The sequence below is a fragment of the Ahaetulla prasina genome, chromosome 1, assembly GCF_028640845.1.
Source record: "Ahaetulla prasina isolate Xishuangbanna chromosome 1, ASM2864084v1, whole genome shotgun sequence".
Taxonomy (NCBI): domain Eukaryota; kingdom Metazoa; phylum Chordata; class Lepidosauria; order Squamata; family Colubridae; genus Ahaetulla; species Ahaetulla prasina.
The window spans coordinates 256,454,225-256,473,482 of record NC_080539.1 but is presented as its reverse complement, the minus strand read 5'-3'; the positions used below and the strand labels follow the sequence as shown (position 1 = coordinate 256,473,482).

The 19,258-nt window shown below is 38.4% G+C and overlaps 1 protein-coding gene across 3 annotated transcripts in view; it reads left to right on the top strand.

Moving 5' to 3' along the window:
- SYT7 (synaptotagmin 7) overlaps positions 1-19,258 on the top strand; it is a 275,578-nt gene that overhangs the window by 187,506 nt on the left and 68,814 nt on the right. The window contains exons 3-5 of one of the 3 annotated variants that reach the window (XM_058155467.1): positions 8,928-9,007; positions 13,442-13,573; positions 14,670-14,885. In XM_058155467.1, the coding sequence (XP_058011450.1) occupies positions 8,928-9,007; positions 13,442-13,573; positions 14,670-14,885 (428 nt within the window). The remainder of the gene's footprint in view (positions 1-8,927; positions 9,008-13,441; positions 13,574-14,669; positions 14,886-19,258) is intronic. The other 2 variants (XM_058155451.1, XM_058155459.1) reach the window with 2 other exon arrangements.

Sequence of the window (19,258 nt, the reverse complement as noted above, 5' to 3'; positions counted from 1 at the left end):
TACAGTCAAGGCAATTAATACTTCGGCAATTCCAGACATTAGATATACAGCTGGAATAACAGACTGGGCTCAAACAGAATTAACAGGCTCTGGATAGGAAGACCAGAAAAATATTGACAATGAATTATGGCCTTCATTCATGCAATGATGTTGACAGGCTCTACTTACCAAGGAAAATGAGTGAGCATGGAATGTTGCAAGTACATCAGATGGTAGAAGAAGAAGAAGAAAGGGCACTGTAAGAATATATGGAAGATAGTGAAGAAGGAAGGTCTACTGAGTACTAGAGAGACCAAACTCACTTACAAGAAAGACCAAGTGAAGAACAGAAAGGAGACATGGGACAAAGCATTTCATGGCCAATACATTAAAATACACTATTTCATGGCCAATAAACTAAAAAATAGCAGTGAAAGCAGATAATAACAAGAGCTGGCAATGTCTAAGAGCAGGAAATTTGAAGAAAGTGACAGAGGGGCTAATTCTGGCTGCACAAGACCAAGCCTTAAGAACAAATACATACAGAATTGAGAAGACAGCAACAGATAGCAAGTGTCACCTCTGCAAAGAAGTGGAAGAAACAGTGGACCATCTGATTAGCTGCTACAAGAAGACCACACAGATTGACTACAAGCAACAGCATGACAAAGTAGCAACAACGGTACATTGGAAGATGTGCAAGATGTATCATTTGCCTGCTAGCAAGCTGGGACCATAAAATAGAGAAAGTCCTAGAAAATGAAGAAGCTAAAGTGCTTTGGAACATTAGCATTCAAACTTTAGCATTCAAACAGACAAGCACCTGCCACACACACCCTAGACTTAACAGTTGTTGATAAGAAAAACAAAAACATCTGGATAGTAGGTATGGCATTACCTGGAGACAGCAGAATGAAAGAGAAGGACTGGAGAAGATAACAAAATACAAAGACCTGTAAATAGAAATAGAAGAAATATGGCAAAAGAAGGCATCTGTAGTCCAAATAGTCATAGGTGCCTTGAGTTCAATTCCAAAATAACTGGAGTACCACTTGAACACAATCAGCATTGACAAATTCACCATTAGTCAATTGCAAAAGGCCACTTTACTCTGAACAGCTCACATCCTGCGACAATATCTGTTAACACAATCAAACATCCACATCTGCCTATCCCAGGTCCCTGGGAAGGACTTGATAGGCAGACAAAAATGCCAAATCCAGTCCAAACATCTGGCTTACTGTGCAATGGGCTATAATAATAAAAGCAAGATTAAAAAATGGCTATTATTCCTCAGTAGTATAATGTGAGGGATCTGGGGTTTTGAACCTGAATGTGAGAAGTGTAATTACCTAACTTGGCTCAAATCTCCTTCTGCACAGGGCCCTTGAGAAATAATCTAACCTTGCTGCTCAAGAAATTGTGCTACAATCAGGAGATTAAAGGAGCACAATAGGGCAGCCATATTCATTTGCTTTCGTTCAGTTTTTTCAATGTTTTTTTGTACTCGATGTACAACAAATAATAAGAACAAAATTGCTTTAGACAGCAGCAAGAATATATCCAGCCATTGAAGCATGAGTGACCCTTCAATAATAGTTCCCAGATGTGGATTCATTGTGGCTGGCTCATGTTTCACATTAAGCTATGGTTTGTTTAAGTCTGTTTATTGAACATAGTAGGCAAGATTCATAGGAACAGTCAGCCCAAACTGAGCAAATCATATGATTGTTGAACATGTGATATGTGACCCAAGCCTTCATGTTTAAAAAGCACATTTCTATTTATAAATTTATGATTTGCTGCTGCAGACAGTGTTAGAGCACTAATAAATCACAACCACCGTACAAAATGTGAAGTATCTCTTAACAAAATGGCTACTTTCATATACCAAAATACCTTTCCAGAATTATTTTTTTCTGGTTATACAAGATTTTGTCAAATTCAAGCATTTTGCCTAAAGGAGCAATTCTAGTCTTGCTCAGCTGACATTTTCAGATGTTAAGATACAGCCTTGCTCCATTTTTTTAGTAGCAAAAATTAGCTATTTTGGGAGTGACAAAAAATGAAAATTATTCCTGAACAATGGTTTAATTATGTAAGTTCAGACTGTATGAGTTTCAAAGAAGCTTTCATTGTTGCAACAATGAAAATTCCTTTGAAATAAAAATAGCAGTTTGAGAAAGCTGATTTTTTTAAAAACAACAACAGCCGGATAGGGAGAGAAAGAGCCTCTTCTAAACCCAAAATTCATAAGATTGTTGAGGTACCATAATGGTTGCTGTTGCAGACAAAAATGTATCTAATTTCTTTCACACATGTAAGTTTGATAAAATCATACATTGTATTAAAGACTATCTTAACTCACACTTTCCAAATTATCATACTAATTGGAATGCAACTCTCACTATTTCCAGCAATTCTGTTAAATTATAATATATTTTAAAAAAAATAATATGGGCTCATAATGGGATTAGTAATCTTAACTATTACTTAATAGTTGGCTAAGATTACTAATCCACTATAAACCCATTTTATTTCTAAAAATGTATTATAATGGGGGAGTTACAATTAAAATCTAGAGAAAAGATGGGGGAAGAAGGGAAAAATTATACATGGTTCCAATATGGACAACTACAAGCTAGATGGAAATTAGATCAAAAAATAGGTGTTAAGCAAATTGAGGATAATTTGTTAAAACAAATGAGAGATCAAGGTCAACAGCATATTAAGAGGTTGTATAATGTATTAGTAGAAATAGATTCAGAGACTGATTTGGTTAAGGATTGTATGATTAAGTGGGCACAAAATTTTCAGCAACCAATAATGTTGGAAACTTGGGAAAGAATTTGGGTGAGGAATGTTAAATTTACACAAGCGCAAAATATGAGAGAAAATTTTTATAAGATGTTTTATAGATGGCATTTAGACCCCAAAAAATTGTCATGTATGTATCCTAATGTACAGGCTAAATGCTGGAGATGTGATTGTGAAGATGCTACTTATTATCATATATGGTGGACTTGCAAAAAAGTTAAAGCATTTTGGATTAAAGTATGGTGGATCATGCAGAATATTTTGAAAAGAAGATTAAGTTTACCCCGCAGTTCTTTTTACTAGGAATAATTATGGATTGTACAGCTATAGAGACTAAATTGATTCTGAACTTAATAACAGCCGCAAGACTTTTGATTGCTCAATATTGGAAGAAAGAAGAATTACCTACAATTGAAGAATGGACTCTTAAAGTATCAAATCTGGCAGAAATGGCAAAAATCTCTGCTTACTTGAAAGACTATACACAAGAAAAATATATTTTAGAATGGAAAATGTGGATTGATTATATTCAAAATAAGTATCAGATAAAAAAATATCAAATAGCATATGAGTAAATTTAGGAAATAATTTGTATTAGATATATTTTTGAAGGAGAGGGGAATTGAGAGTGTGAATAAGCGTGGAGAGACTAGAGATTATAATTTAGGAATTATTTTAGATTATGATTGTTAGTTTTGATACCCTGCATTTTGTTCTGGGAAGTCGGGTGGGGGTGGGGGTAAAGGGAAGGAATTGGGGGTTGAGGTTAGTGATGGAGTGATGGTTAATGTACAGGGATTATTGAAGATGTATAAATATAATTAATGTAGGGTCGGGTCTGACCAGTTGCCATTTTAGAATGGTGGGAGGGAAAAAGAGAGTAGGAGGTAGGAAAGAGGAGAAGAGGAAGGAAGAGGGGTAGAAGAGGGAGAAGAGTGTAGGGTGGAGGGAGGAGAGGAGGTAGATAAGAGAAGGAGAGGAAGGTTTGGAAAGTAAAAGAAGGTAGAAGAGGGAAGAAGGTTAAAAAGGGGGGTGGTGACTGGGCAGGCCCGACTAATTGTATATAACTGTACATTGGATGAATTATTTGATAAGATTGTAAAAATAAAACTTTTTTATAAAAAAAAAATAAAAATGTATTATAATTTTAAAAAGCTTTACATTTACTTTCTCCATTTACCAAGAAAGACTGAAGGTAGTCCTCAGTTAATGATGATAACTGGGTCTGTTTCTAGGCAATGCCGTCATAAAGCACCATATCATGTGACCCCCGCCACTTAGCAATGGAAATTCCAGCACTCCCAATTGTTAAGAGATCATGACGTGACCATATAGGTGGAACTTCTCCAAGGGATCTGCCTACGTTGTGTTCCTTCAAGATTTTTCATGGCTGCTCCCATCACTGCTGTAATTGAGTTCATCCACTCTGCTGGCAGTTGTACTCTTCTTCTCTTTTCTTTCAGTTGAAATTGAAGAGATACAGAATTCACACTAATACTTGTGTCTTTCTTACATTCTCCCTTAATTCCATAGTAGATGTTACTGTACCCCTATTGCCTTATGATTTACTGACAGGACTCTTCTTGTTCAGTTGTAAACTCCTCAGTTTGCTTTAAGTCAGTGTTGACTCCTGGTGATCACCTGGATGGCAGGGATGGATCCCTGCCATTTTCAGAGCCAATTTTAAGAAGTGGTTGGCCATTGCCAGCTTCCTAGGACTGAGAAAGAAAGAGCAATTGGTCCAAGGTCACCCAGTTGGCTTTGTTCATTAGGTGAGGTTAAGCACCAGATGCCAAACTGCTCTCCATCTCAGGTATGCCATATCTTTATAGTACATGGGACAAATGCCAGTGCCTGTTTTTTATTTATTTAGTATTATCTCCATTCACTTTATGTCCTCTGGAATCTCTCAAATCACTAACACCCCACCTTTCAATATTTTTTTGCCTTAAATGGTTCCTCTCCCCTCATCACTCCCAAAGATCTCTGTTCTCCCCACCCCCACCCCTTTCCTTAGGCAACCTGAGTCAATCCTTTTTCACATACTATTGTTTATTAAAACCTCTGCTAAAAATTTTCTTCCAATCAAATTTAAGAGTCTATTACTTGCCCTCACTATAAATGCAATCTTCCATATGATTTTCTGGGACTTTCCTTTCCTGATACCTCTCTATCTCTTACATTGATAATGTCTTCTCATTTTTTCCTTCTCAACTTTTTTTTAAAAAACCTTTAAATGCCTCTCTTTTATCAGTGTGCTATTTATACAGTCTACATGGTGGCACATCTACCTTCTCCCCTTTTTTTAACCACACTTAAGCTAAAACCTCTGCTTATTATTTTTAAGCTCTAATAATCAAAATCAATTTTTCAACGCCCATCTTTTCTCCTTCAGTATGATTAATGTTTCCTCTTGCACTTCTTTTCACCTTCAGTATGATTAATCTCTCTCTCTCTCCTGCCACTCCCTCCTATTAGAATCTCTGGGGCTTTTCTAGGTAGGCAAAAGTACCCATTGTTCATATTCAAAAAGAGTATTACCTGCAGAATTAGAACAAAATATAAGTGGGGCCACATTATCATCATTAATTTGCCAATTGATTATATCTGTTTAAGTTCCATATCACAGAAGCATGTACAATGTGCGGAGTCTCGTACTGCAGAACCACCGTTTTCATAGCTGTCTAATATTTGCTAATGTGCTTAAAAATCTCAAAATTGGGCCGTTCACTGAATAGTTTTGTATACAGTGTCAACACTGACAAAACATTTAGAATAGAACAGAACAGAACAGAACAGAATTCTTTATTGGGCATGTGGGATTGGACACACAAGGAATTTGTCATATATCAGAAAAGCTCAGGAATATTGGAAAAGCTCAGGAGGATCTCCAGCCAACACAACATACGTGCACACTTCAAACCCAAGAATACATTAAGGCAGAAGCTTGTCCACCCCAAGGATAAAACACCCAGATACAAACTGAGCAACAATAAAGATTTCATTCCGGCTGTGGTGTTCAAATCCCTGGAGAGCTTCAACCAGGTTCATAACTTTTCAGAGCCTGACATCTTGGAAGATTCACTTTTTACTTATAAGTTACACCACACATCTAAAGCATTCTTTTTAATCACACAGTGGTGGTATAGTTCTTTCCCTATAAATAGCACATAAAAAGAAAAAAACTTGCCTCCTCGCTTCTTGGCCCCAGAATGCAAAAAATATCTTCTGCATATCTTCTGCATAAGTAGGCCCACAAGTAAGTAGGACACTCATCATGTGGAAAAGGTTATTCCCAGGGTCTTATATTTTAATGTTATGAATTTAATTTGTTCATTGTATTTTTTTTAAGTTATAAGTCACAGAGGGGAAATGTATTCTTGTGGTTTGAGAGATCTATAGGCCCTATAGAAGAAAGAAATTCAGAGAGCTAGTTTGGTCTAGTGGTTAAGATAGAAGGTAAAAAGTGGGAGACTATGAGTTCTAGTCTGGCCTTAGCCATAAGAGCAAGCTGGGTGACCTTGGGCCAATCGCTTCCTCTCAACCCAACTCCTCTCACAGAGTTGTTGTAGGGAAAATAGGAGAAGGAAGGTGTGTTGGATATGTTCGCCACCTTGAATTATTTGCAAAAAATAAGACGGGATACAAATCCAAATACAAATACAAAAATAGATTTAGCAACATGCTATGCAATAAGTACAGTATAACATTTTGCTTTGGAGTCCAGTGATTCTTAAGACTTTCTCAAGACAAATTGAGAAGAGACATAATCTAACCACCTATCCTTACCAGCCTGATATTTCTCCAATCACTTTATACTTCAACAAGTATGTTCTGCTCCATATTGTGGTCCTTTGAAACCTTTTCAAATTTGGATTTGCTATATACATAGCTATCTGCTATCAGACTAGCATCCTTTCTTATTATTTCTTACTATAATTTTTTTAGTAAAATTGTTTATTAAGACTTTTGAAAAGAAGATTAAAAACTAACAAGAACTAATATAAAGTGCAAAAAAGGGGAAAAGAAAAGAAAAATGCAAAAAGAAAGAATGAAGCAAAATAGAAAGAAGTAGCTTCTGATTTTCTCTGCAGCAAATAAAAGTACAAGTATAAAATTATCTTTCACTCTATGGGTACAAAAAAAGCTCTTTGTGTATTATCTATTTTTTTCAAATCATCAACTCACTTAACTAATGTCTTGATTAGCAACAGAAATTTTGAGCTCAATTATGGTCGTAAGTCAAGGATTACCTGTACAACCTGATATCCTAGTTATCTGGAGCAGAGATAATGAAATATGGGACTTATTTTTACAAAATAGAGAGGTTTAAAAAAGATAACTATTTAAATGTATTAAAACATGTATATTACTTGAATAATAATTACTTTAAATAACTATATATTGAACTATTTACTGCAAAAATAATATACTATATATCCTTTTTTCCTTTTTTTAAGCAGTTTCTATGTTTTTATTTTGTTGACAATGTGTGTATTTTTATGGGGGTTTTTTTAATTTTTCTTTTGTCATTATTTTAAACAGCAATTAAAAATTTAAAAAAAATCTTTACCTTAAAGGAAATCTCTCCTTATCTGTAGATTAATTACTTCCAAAAGTGTTTAAGAAATGTGAATAGCCGGACTCTTTGTCCACAAAGGGTACATTAATTATTGCGAGCATAGATGGAATCCAATAATGTCCAGCTGTTCAACTCCCATCACAACTGCAAAAACTTTTATTTCTGCAGTTTACTCATGAGGACTGTGGGTTATCTCACAGTCTCTCTTTAACCCAGAGAGATTTCATCAGTCAGCAACTACCCTCCAGCCAGAATTCTTGCCCATAACAACTCTCAGCTCCTGTGAAAATGTTATAGTCCACAATAACCCTCACTGGAAGCTTCATCCTTTCATGTTATAATTATTGCTCTTTGACATCAAACCTCCTAGCCAAAGAAGGAGGATGTTTTGAGCTTGATCCTAATCAAACTCCTGATATGCCTTAAATTAAACTGAAACTTAAGTTAAAGTTACTCATTTTGCAGCAGAGAACTTGCACAAAGAGTAGCATAGAACTGCTTTCCCTCTGCACCTGTGCTTTCATCTGCTAATGGTTTCCTAATTAGCCATAATTGTCTCTTGTCTGCCCCTAGAATCATGAAGCACACTGAACCTGCCATCAGAAATCACAACCAAGTGGTCTTATAATCAAGACCTAATTAAGAGGAAAATGCACACTTCATTATCTTATGGCATGTGTTTTGTTACTGCAAACGTAATTAATTAGAGTTCAATTAATCCAAAAATGGCTTGTTCTTTCCCTACTGTGGATGTGATGGTAGGAAAAACAAGTTTGGTCTTTGGAGACTTCCCTGTCTTCCGTAGCATATGGAATCCCTCACTGTGAACAGGATTCAGTCTAATTTCCAGAAGATCAGCAGAGGGAACTATGATAGGTGAACTCCTACAGGCTTCTTTATTAGTTTAGAAGCAATAAAAATAAAGGAAAAAAGAGAAACTGTGTTTCATTCAGTGTGGAACTCAGAAAGTTTCAGTACATATTAGAAGATTAATGTTAGTCCTTCAAAGTAGACCAGGTCAGTAAACAATCATCCTATGAACTACTAGAACTCTACTTCATTGTTATGAGGTATACCAACAGCATCTTGAAATCCTGACAGATTTCCCTTCCCTTCTTCGTGTACAAAAAAGACTCAAGGCAAGGTAGTCTTGAGTTTCTTCCTAAATGGAGGTTGCGGGCACCTGGAGGGGGGTCAACAGGCTTTGACTGAACTCTGGAAAGACCAAACAGTTTTGGGTACACAGGGATGCAGGATCTGGGACTTTGTCTTCTTTGACTTTGAATGGGGTGGCACTACCCCAAATGGATCCGCAATCAAGGGGGTTCTCCTGGACTTGTGACTCCTGCTCAAAGAGCAGGTGGCAGTTATGGCTAGGAGAGCCTTTGCACAACTTTGGGTTGTGTGCCAATTGTGGCCTTTCCTGGATCAGGATTCCCTGAGTTTAGTTGTTCAGGTATATGGTAAGTTATTCTTCCCTTAAAGAATACTTTTTTAGAGGTCACTCCCAAATTACAATTTTATACATCTTTTTTCCATTTCATTTTAGGGCAAGCGTTATAAAAACTCTTTGGAGACTGTGGGAACTCCAGATTCCAGCCGATGCCGGAGTGAAAAGAAAGCCATTAAGTAAGTCCCAGTAGGAACTATTGGAGTGAATGGGTTTGAGGTGTTTGAGTTGGTGATTGCATAAACCTACATCACAAGGATAGGTTTGATATTATACCTTCAAGCTACCTTGTATCTGAAAACAAGGCACTTCAAGTCATTTTGATTCCAGTGGTTCAAAAATCACAATCCTATCTGCTCCACAACCTTATTACACCAAATATATGTGCAGCTATACTCCTTATACTCTTGCACATTATTCATATTGTTCACTTTGGGTTAATTGTTCCTCTGTTTCCATAAACACCACATTGTTCTTTGACCCCCTCATCAGATAACTTACTTTCATTATTCAGCATACTAATATTTTCCCTTGTATTAGCTTAGCACATTGACTTACCTAGATAGTGGCTTCCTTCCTTTGATATATCCCATATCTCATTATTTTGGGGTTACTGCATACCTCAAGATTTCAAAATCTATTTAATTCTTGTTATCCATCTGCCTTCCATCCTGCCCCAAGTCCATTCCATGTACAATTATTATCTGTTCCATTAACACTTCCCCATATCATAATCCCCTATCTTCTTTTTTTAAACATAGTCCAATTTAAGGAGCCACAAAAAGGGAGACCTTCCTGTTAACTGTTAGCACATGAACAATCAGCTGAACATAAATCACCCCAACAGTGTTTCCTCCTATTGTAGAACATGTCTTGTAGGCACCATTTCAAAACGTTCATTTGTATATAAAAGCTAACACATGCAAATGTTGTAAAATAATTTTCTCTTTTGCATGTTTTATCAAACAATTTGTAGATGGTTAACCTTTTTCATCTAGACAAATCCCTCTTTTTCAGATTGTATCTTCTTCCCCAATTATTAACAGATGGCAAGCTTTCTATGAAATGCCCAATGTTATTTAATGTGTAAGCCATTCTCACTTGTTACATTCTGGTCAGTTGAAAAGATTAATGTTTCTTCCATCTTTTGACAAATGATAAATTCTCTACCTGGAAGAGCAGTCAATTGATGTTTTCAGTTTATGGTTTTCCAGATCTTAACAGACTACAACTCCAAGCAGCCCCAGGAACATGGCTGATAGGGAAGGGTGCTAAAAATTGTAGTTCAGCAACATCTGAACCATATGTTCCCATTCCTGCAACAGGACTTAATCTCATGGCCAGCTGTAATATCAAAGTTAGCATCCAGAAGAATAGAGAAGATTATTATGCAACCACATAGATATTTATATGGAAGCCTCTGTAATAAGTGGTTTAGATGTACAGGTTTAGTTACACAGAAAAGAAACAAACCTATCCTTTAGACTTTGCATATGAAAAAAAAATAAGGACACATTAATAGTAACTAATCTTCTTCTGGCATGTGATGCTATTGTACCAAACAGTGGGATATTAGAAGACCTTATTGTTACCTCAGTTATTTCCTTGATAGAGCACTATAATTCTATACATAGCTCAGCTGACAATGGATCATCATTCACCCACTTCTTTTACTTCATATTGCAAGGATATTTTAAGGTGAGTTAAATTTTTATGATCATTGCACATAGCAACAGATCACAGTGAAATAATATTTCTCTGTCATGGTCCCATAATTTGAATTTTTTATATCAAGGCTCCCTTGCAGTGGGACTGAATATAATCTCATCTTCAGGAATTGTTAAAAATGTTACACTCTGGAAGCATGATTAAGTAATAATTTCCATAAAATAGCTGTTTCACCTTCTGATATAATCACACAAGCTTTCCCTTGGTTCTTCTCTGACATCTGCCTATGGGATTCCCAAATCTAATTTTCTACACTGAAGAACGCTGTAGAGTTTTGAGATTTGCTTGATGACGTTCAATGGAAAAGCTGGATGAAGGAACCTTGGTTATTGGCCCTGGAGCTATGGTGATTTAGTAAGAGAAGTGTTACCTTAAAAAGTGTGGACACCTGCATTTCTGCCTGTACATCTTCAGATGGGTTGATAAAATCAGTTGATAAAATTTCTGTCCCTCTGTGTGCATTCATGTTTCTGCATGCCTTTATATGTAATTGTGCATATTTATATATATAATTGTGTATAATATATAGCTATATATGTGTTTGTGTGTGAAAAATATGTATATATGTATGTTGAAGATATATGTTCATATATACAGTCGTTTGTTAATTTCTGGATGCATGGTCTCATCAGTAGCTTATGGTTCTAGGTGACACTATCCTGCTTTCCCCAAAATAAGACATCTCCTGATAATAAGCCCAATCGGGTTTTTGAGCACATGGCAATAAGGCCAAGTGCTTATTTCAGGGTTCAAAAAAATATATGACAGGGTCTTATTTTTGGGGAAACATTGTGTTAGCCAGTCCCTCAGCTAAATCCGACCAATGGATGCCATGCTCCAAGGTCATTATAAATGTGTGAACCTGGTAGTTATTTTCCTTGTGCATTTGATCTCTATAACTTATCTGGAGGTCACAGATAATCATGCTGAGGGTAGAACAAGACCACTACAAACAATAGCCCTAAGACCTTTCTTCCTAGGGACCTGCCAATTAATAGTTACAAAGATGAATAGAAACTCTCTTTTTAACATTCTGCAGCTGCAAAATGTTCACTTCTTAGCTCCATATTGAAAAGGTTCTACAAAAACTCTGGCCCAAAGAAACGGGTGGGCAGGCATAATGGAGAGGTTGGTTTCTCTACTTTTTTGCATCACTTTTCACTCCCTCCCCACCATTCTTGGTATCATGTGGATGAACTTTGAGTTCTTTGATGAACCTAAGCTGTCCTTTCTAGCAAGCTTTTCATCTTCCCTCTATACATGTCTCAAGAAGCCACCGAAAGGCTTTTAATTCCTGCAAATGGCAAGGATGCTAGGTGACTGGTAAGAGAAGTGGATGCAAGCAGATAGCCTGCAAGGAACCTTTGATGTCTCTAATAAATTTGTTAGACAACCGCTTGACTTCAAAAGCTATTGTGAAATCTCATATGTTGTGACTCAATTGCCATTGGAGGCACTCTTAAATTCAGGAGGAGATAGTTGGTTAGGCTCTAGCTGTTTACAGAACGGGTGATATAACCTACTTAGCAAGCACTGTGAGCCCACAAACTCCAGCCCGAGGCAGATCACCCTCCTTCTGCAGAAGGAGATCTTCTTCTCCTTCTGCACAGCTGAGCAGAAGATCTACACAAGGAAATGCCATGTCCCCAAGGCTGAGTAAGCCTCTTCTTGAGGACAAGGACCTAAAGTTTTATCACTTCCCATGTTCCAAAGCTATAATGACAAGGATAGGAAGAACATTCCAAGCCAGCCTCTTGCTTCAATTAAGATTTTTTTTTTCTGTTCAGGGGACCACTATTGCCCCTCCCCATTCCTTCAAAAACAATTTGAAGCCAACTCACAGTTGTGTTTGTGCTTATCAACTGAAAATGGCCAAGAGCAGCACTGAAGGTTCTGAACTTATTTGAAGGCTATTAGAGACATGAGCCAGGAGAATGGTTGAGAAAAGAGAATAGAAGAATGCCAATAGAAGAATGGAGTCAATGCAAAACTCTAGCAGTCCAAGGTAAAAAAAAAAATACTAGCTTGGCTTTAATTTACATGCAAATAACCTGGATCTGGAATACAACTATTATCATAAATCAATTAAGCTCAAGACAGATTCAGCTGCTGCAAAGTCCATTTGTGGAAGTGATCCTAGATTCAGTATGACAATTGAGCATTGGCTAAGATTTCTCCATAACCTTGATGCTGTTTTCCCACCATCACTTTGTTACACATCTGATGAAACATTTCTTTCTTAATTTCTTTTGGAAATTATCTCATGGGCTTTGCCAATTAACTTATTCTCAAGGATCTTTGCTAATTGGGCAAAGAGGTGCTTTTCTCTAGTTTGTTGCACAAATTCTGCACAGGAAACCGGAGAAGATTCTTTCTCTGCACAACAGCAATAGTTCTAGCTAATGTTCCCACTATTTTATAAAAAGTTATTGTCCAAGATACTGCTTTGTTTTCCACACTACCCACTTTGGATGGAAAAAAATACAGAAAGGCAAAAATCCTGTCCCCCAAAAGGAAGAGTACAGGTAAGAGACAAGGTAGAGTCCTGAGGAAACAGTCTTAGAGTCATTTAACAGAGGTTTCTTTAACACGAATCCCTCTCTCTTTTTCTCGTTCTCCCTTGCCATCAGCTCTGGAAATGCCTGCTCCTATCTTTTTCCAGCTTTGCCTTACCTATATATCACCTGAGTGTGTATGTGTGTTTGTGTGGACATATGGGTATAAGGCACAGAGCTTTACCTTCCACAGGAGGAGAAGTCAACACTAACCTTGCTGTCTTTCATTTGGGTTATTTTTTTTTCTCCTTCCTCCCCTTGCAGGAATTTAGATTCTCTCTCTTGTATTTCCCTTTGTTTTTTTTTCTCCCCTCTCACCGGCTGATCTAGTGATCTAGACAGAGACTTTTGGAATAACAATGACAACACAGTGCAGCAGAAATGGAGTTCCTACCCTCCCAAGGAGTTTATACTAAACATATCACCTTACGCCCCATATGGTGATCCACGACTTTCCCTCAAGTGAGTCTCTCTTTAACTGATTTGATCATACATAGTGAGTATATGCACACCTCTTTCCCACCTACCCCTCCCTGCTTTCCTCTTCCCCCTCCTCTTCTTCCCCTCCCCTGCACTCTACTCCCTCCCCATGGACATATGGCCATGGAGACGAGCAACCCCTCCTCCCTTCTCTTTCTATCCTGCTCTTTCAGTGGTTCACAACTACTGGCTGGTACCCTTGGAATACCAGACTTGTGTTTCCATTACTCCAGGAACTCTCCTATTACCTGGGGCTCAAATTTTGGTCCCAGTGAAATGGAAAAACATTGTGCTGGTAGGTTTGTTGAAACCAGTTTAAATAATTGACTCATTAAAGTTTGAAACAGTCAATCATACAGCCGATTTAAAAGGTGGGTTTGGACCTAATAAATCCATTATGATTTCAGCCAACTGAAAGGGTTGGCACTGGATAGCAACTTAAACCCTTAACTCCACTTCATAAGCCATTGCATTCCTCTTTTTACTGAAGGTCTTAGCCCAGGCTTTTCCCTTGCTAGGCTTATTGTGGTGCTTCCAGTGGTTTGAGAACCACTGCCTAGCAACTCACTGAGAAAGGTCAGCACCTTCCCTCCCTGTACCCTGGTTCCTTTGGCTCTCCTCTCCCTCACCCACCCACTCCTTTTCTGCAGCACAGGATGGGGTTGCCCGTTTTGGTCACCCACTCAGCGTATTCTCTGCATCTGCACTGTGTGGTGGTGGTGATGGTAGTGGTAAGCTCTCTCACTAACATTGCTTTTTTTTCTCCCTTCGCCTGCACAGTGCCTCTCCTAACGGTCTTATCCATTGTTCAACCCTTCGTTGTCTATGGAATTAACTTTGGCTGCAATCATAACTTCACAGGCCAGGGCTGCCTGCTGCCTTTGACTGGGACAAAGGCTCTCCTGGGCCCTTTCTTTTGCAGTGCTGATCTCTCTCTTTCTCTCTGTCTGTCTGTCTGTCCCTTGTCTGTCTCTCTTTTCTCGTTCTCTCTCTCTCTCTCTTTCTATCTGTTCTCCTCTTCTTCATGTGACCTCCTTCTCATTGTCACCTGCCACCTCTCTTTCCTGACATACCATAGTGGCTCATTGCTGTCAGGTGCAAAGTTGGCTGCCTCAGCCACAGCTGGGTTGGCAGGAGAGCGAGAAGGATGCCACGGAGAGAGGCAGCAGCTCCGAGAGGACGGCATGAAGAGCAGCGTGTCTGCCCACAGCGAGCCCAGCATTGGGAAGGCGGGGAGAGGCCGATGGCAAATGGTGCAGAGCCACCTAGCAGCAGGGAAACTCAGCTTATCCAAGTGAGTGAGAGTGCATCCCAGGCCTGGCGTGACCTGGCCTGCTGGCCCCAGAGGCATTGCAGCTAGGAGCATGGAAGATAAACATGTCCAAGTTCCATAATGATCTTTCTGCTGAAGTCCAGACAAGCACTGAAAAATATAAGGGCTGTCATAATGACACTATAACAGAACGATCATAGGGTGGTGGGGATAAATAAATCTTGAGGCAGGTGGTTGTGTCCTTCCCAAAAAACAACAACAACAACGGTTGTTAAAAGACTTGGGAGAAGAGCTTTTTGACTTTTTAATGCTTTGAGATAGATTGCACATATATGAGCATGTAAAAGCTGGTCTCTGGTTGGGTCAATCTAAAAGTCTTTCGATAGACAGCAGCTTTTTCATCAATAGCTACATTGCTGGGTCCTTTAGAGTAAATATACTGTGAGCCGCAACATAATTCTAGAGTATGATTTATTCCCATCCTTCTGCAGTTACAAAATCATTCAGTACCTTGAGTAAAAAAAAAAAAAGTGTTCATGTAATCCATCAATTTCTAAATCTAGCTTGAATCCAGCTTTCATTGTTTACTCTTTTGCAAGAGAATCACGTTGCAATATCTCAAAACTGGTGAGCTGTTGTAGAAGGGAAGGAACAACTGACTGGTAAAGCACTTTTTGTATCAGATATTCCCTAAGGAACTCCCTCTAAGGAATTTTTCTGCGAAATCTATTATCGCATTATGTTCTTAGTCACAGGCCAAAGACTGATGACCTGAAATAGGGGTTGTACATTTGATGTTAAATAAATTTCTGGTAACTAAACTGGGGAAAAATTGAGGGACTGGAAAGTCTCTCAGTTATCCATTATTTATTGCATTTGCTTCCTTATTTTCATCATTTTTTTTTTTTAAAAAGCATCTGACAAGGAAGAAAGAAACAATGGAAGCTGAGTCTGGTTAAATTCTAGTGTTAAATATAAACCTAAACCCTAATGGCCAACTTTCTCTTAGTAAGGATTCTTTTATGGAATCATTAAGATAACTTGTATTTACCAGACACTTTTTGGTGATCAACATCTTACAAGCAATTTTGGTATTGCCAGACTCTACTCCTACTCTTATTGCCTTTGCTGGTTCACGTGCTCTGATTAGGGAAAGGGAGACAAGAGCAACAGCCTCCACTTACTCTATGTGTGACAATACGGATTGGGTCCAAGAAGAAAGATCAAGCTAGTAGAAAGGAGAACTAGCAGTCTTGCTAGAGTGGGATGCCCACTCCAGAATCTTTTCCTCAGAAGCCCATGAAAACCTGAAGTGCAAATTACTAATAGTTATACATGGAGAAAGTTGCACATGATGAAAGAGCTTTGATATATCTTATGCTATGCAGTTCCCACCCCTGAGACAAAGCCACATCCTGGGGCAAAGGCAGTTTCCATATCAGCATGTGCTGCTTTGATGGAAACAGCATACAAATCTCATGCTGTATGAAGTAATAGGATAATGATTTTATCATGGATATTTCTAGGCTGCCAATCGTTACTTTCAAAATGATTATATTTCATTAGCCCACTGAGAATGAAATGTGCTTTGCTAAATCAGTATTAAGGGCTTGTAAGCTTGGAGACATCAGAGCTGACTGAGCTGCCATTGACACCATAGCCAAGCTCACCTTGCTGCTTCTGTGACTTGCACAATTACATTATGGGTTTTCTCAGGATCCATGGAGTCCAACACATCTGTCAGTGACCCAGTAAATCTTGCTCTACTGTCTGTCCTCTCCACCAGACCCGTTATCAGACTAGTGTCTCTAAATTCCAGTTTCAGCAAAAGGTTCCTCACGCTGGATCTTTTTTCATTTCCAACATTTTGGAAACTTTCTTTTAGAGTTTTTAAGCATATGTGACCAACTCTTTGATGGAATTCATGGAATTCAGCATGATCAATACAGGATCTCTGTGGTTTCCTCTCAAAGCAGTGATCTGCTTAACTTAAACAACGTGTGCTCTGGGATCATTTTGGAATTGTAAGGAATCCCCTTGGGCAGCTCTTCTGATCTCTAGGTCTTCCAAGATATGGCTTTATATAGGTTAATGAATACAGAAATGTGTGAGGGAAGTTGTTTTGTAATGCTGTTTTCCCACTCTATTCTCAACTGCAAGATCATGGTATCTAAACAGAATAATATTAGCAGAAATACATATCGCTATCAGAAGTGGATTGATTAGATTAAGTTGGAAGATTTCTTATTCCTATGGTAGAATAGGAATCATCCTATCATCCCCATAACGGGAAGCAAAGATTTGTCCTAAGAGATGTATGTACTCACAGAATCATTCACTCTGAAGTCTACCGGTGCCATCAATTGCTGGTCTTACAGCTACCCAGAATGTACACGCAGCTCAATTTACTTTCTTAGATTATGTCTTTTAAAACCATTGGATTTGTGATACCTTCCAGGACTATTTCAAAGCAAAAAAACAAAACAAAACAGGTTCCCTCTATTCTGTCATCATTTATTATCATGCCAAAAATATAAATGAATATTTGGGGAAGAGAGTATTTATCCAAGGTGTAAATGAATATGTAAGCAGCATATTCATATTTTTCCAGACATTTAGTCCCAGACGTAGAGGGTTTTTGATCATATAGCATTTTCTGTGGCGTAAATCAACCGGATATATATATATATGGATATATATATCCCTCCTAATGAAGACTCTTGTCTCTGTATCGGGCATGTGCGTTTTTGTGACTGAGTGCTATTGTGCTTTGTCTGTCTGGCTGAAATAGTCCTTCTGTCTGTCTGCTTGCACAGTGGCCTTGTGATAGAAACTGGAGGGGAGCCATCAGAGGTATCTGTATATATGTCAGAGGGCCAGGTGTGGCAGGTACAGAACTTAGAGCACTGGGGCTTCTTCCCACCCATCATTACCTTGATAGAAATGCATGTGTTCTACTTACTCCCAGCCCAGGGGAGCCAATTTTAGTTTCCTATGACTGAGAGGCAGAACTAATTTAGGATTTGATAAAAAAGAAAAAACAGAAATGAGGTCACTACATGTGGAGCAAGCAGGGAGGAGAAAGGCTGATTTCTGCCTTTGCCAAAGCAGGAGGAGGTTAAGCTAGAGGCGGCCAGTACATAAGCAGAAGTACTTAAAACCTGGACCAAAATAGGAAATGGAGAGAGATGTGACTCATTTCTTACACAGGTTTTCACAGTTCTTCTTTCTCTCTCTCTCTCTGCCTCTATCTATCTATCTATCTATCTATCTATCTATCTATCTATCTATCTATCTTCACATCTTCACCCTATAAAAAGTCAACCATTATTTTGTTATGTCTTCCCTTTGAGTAAAGATGGTTTCAAGCCAGGGTCAGCAGCAGGCAAAATATGCTAGATCCCAACTGATCTGAATATTCTTAGCTATACTTAAGAACTGGTTTGGCTTTATTTTTTACACAAGTGACATATGACTATTTTGTGACTACTTACCTCAGGGGTCTGCAAACTTGGCTCTTTTAAGACTTGTGGACTTCAACTCCCAGAGTTTCTCAGCCAGCTGGCTGAGAAATGTTGGGAGTTGAAGTCCACAAGTCTTAAAAGAGCCAAGTTTGCAGACCCCTGACTTATCTCATCTGGCTGCTCTAGAAAAAATGTTAGGAGCAATAAGACTGGTGGGTGATCAGCTGACTGTGCTCCTCTCTGCTTTCCCATGTTCATCTTCCTGTATCAGTGATTGGCTGCCTTTGTGAGATACTCAGACAAATGGCTAGCCATGCCTTTCGGGGAATACTGGACCCAAAAGTATCTTTCCTAATCGGAATAATTTCGCCAGTTTACTTATTCAACCACCCCGTCCTATTCTTCTGCTTCACATTTGGTCGTGCATTTTCCATACTTCTTTTTGGCCTGTTCAAAAGTCCAGTTTTCAGTTTACTTGCAAGCATGGTTGTTTATAAATGGAGTTCAAGTATTATCCTGTTTCCCCCAAAATAAGACATCCCCTGATAATAAGCCCAATTGGGCTTTTGAGTGCATGGCAATAAGACCAAGTGCTTATTTCAGGGTTCAAAAAAATAAGACAGGGTCTTATTTTCAGGGAAAGATGGTATTATTTTTTTAAAGAAGCTAAATGGAAACATATTCTGTGTTTCAAATAAATGATGTAGATGAATGGTCCTTGCAATCTGCCCTTGATCTCGATATTGGAGCTTTTGAAAAAAAGAATGTAGTATTTGAGGCAAGAATAGATGTATAAGATAGCGTTGTATATAGACCTTCCCATATTCAGCCCTGCAGGTAGGGCTGGAGGAAGAAACCTGTCTGAGCCCCTGGCAAGTCAATGGAAATGATGAAGTTATTTGATATGAGGTGACATCCTCACCCCAGCCC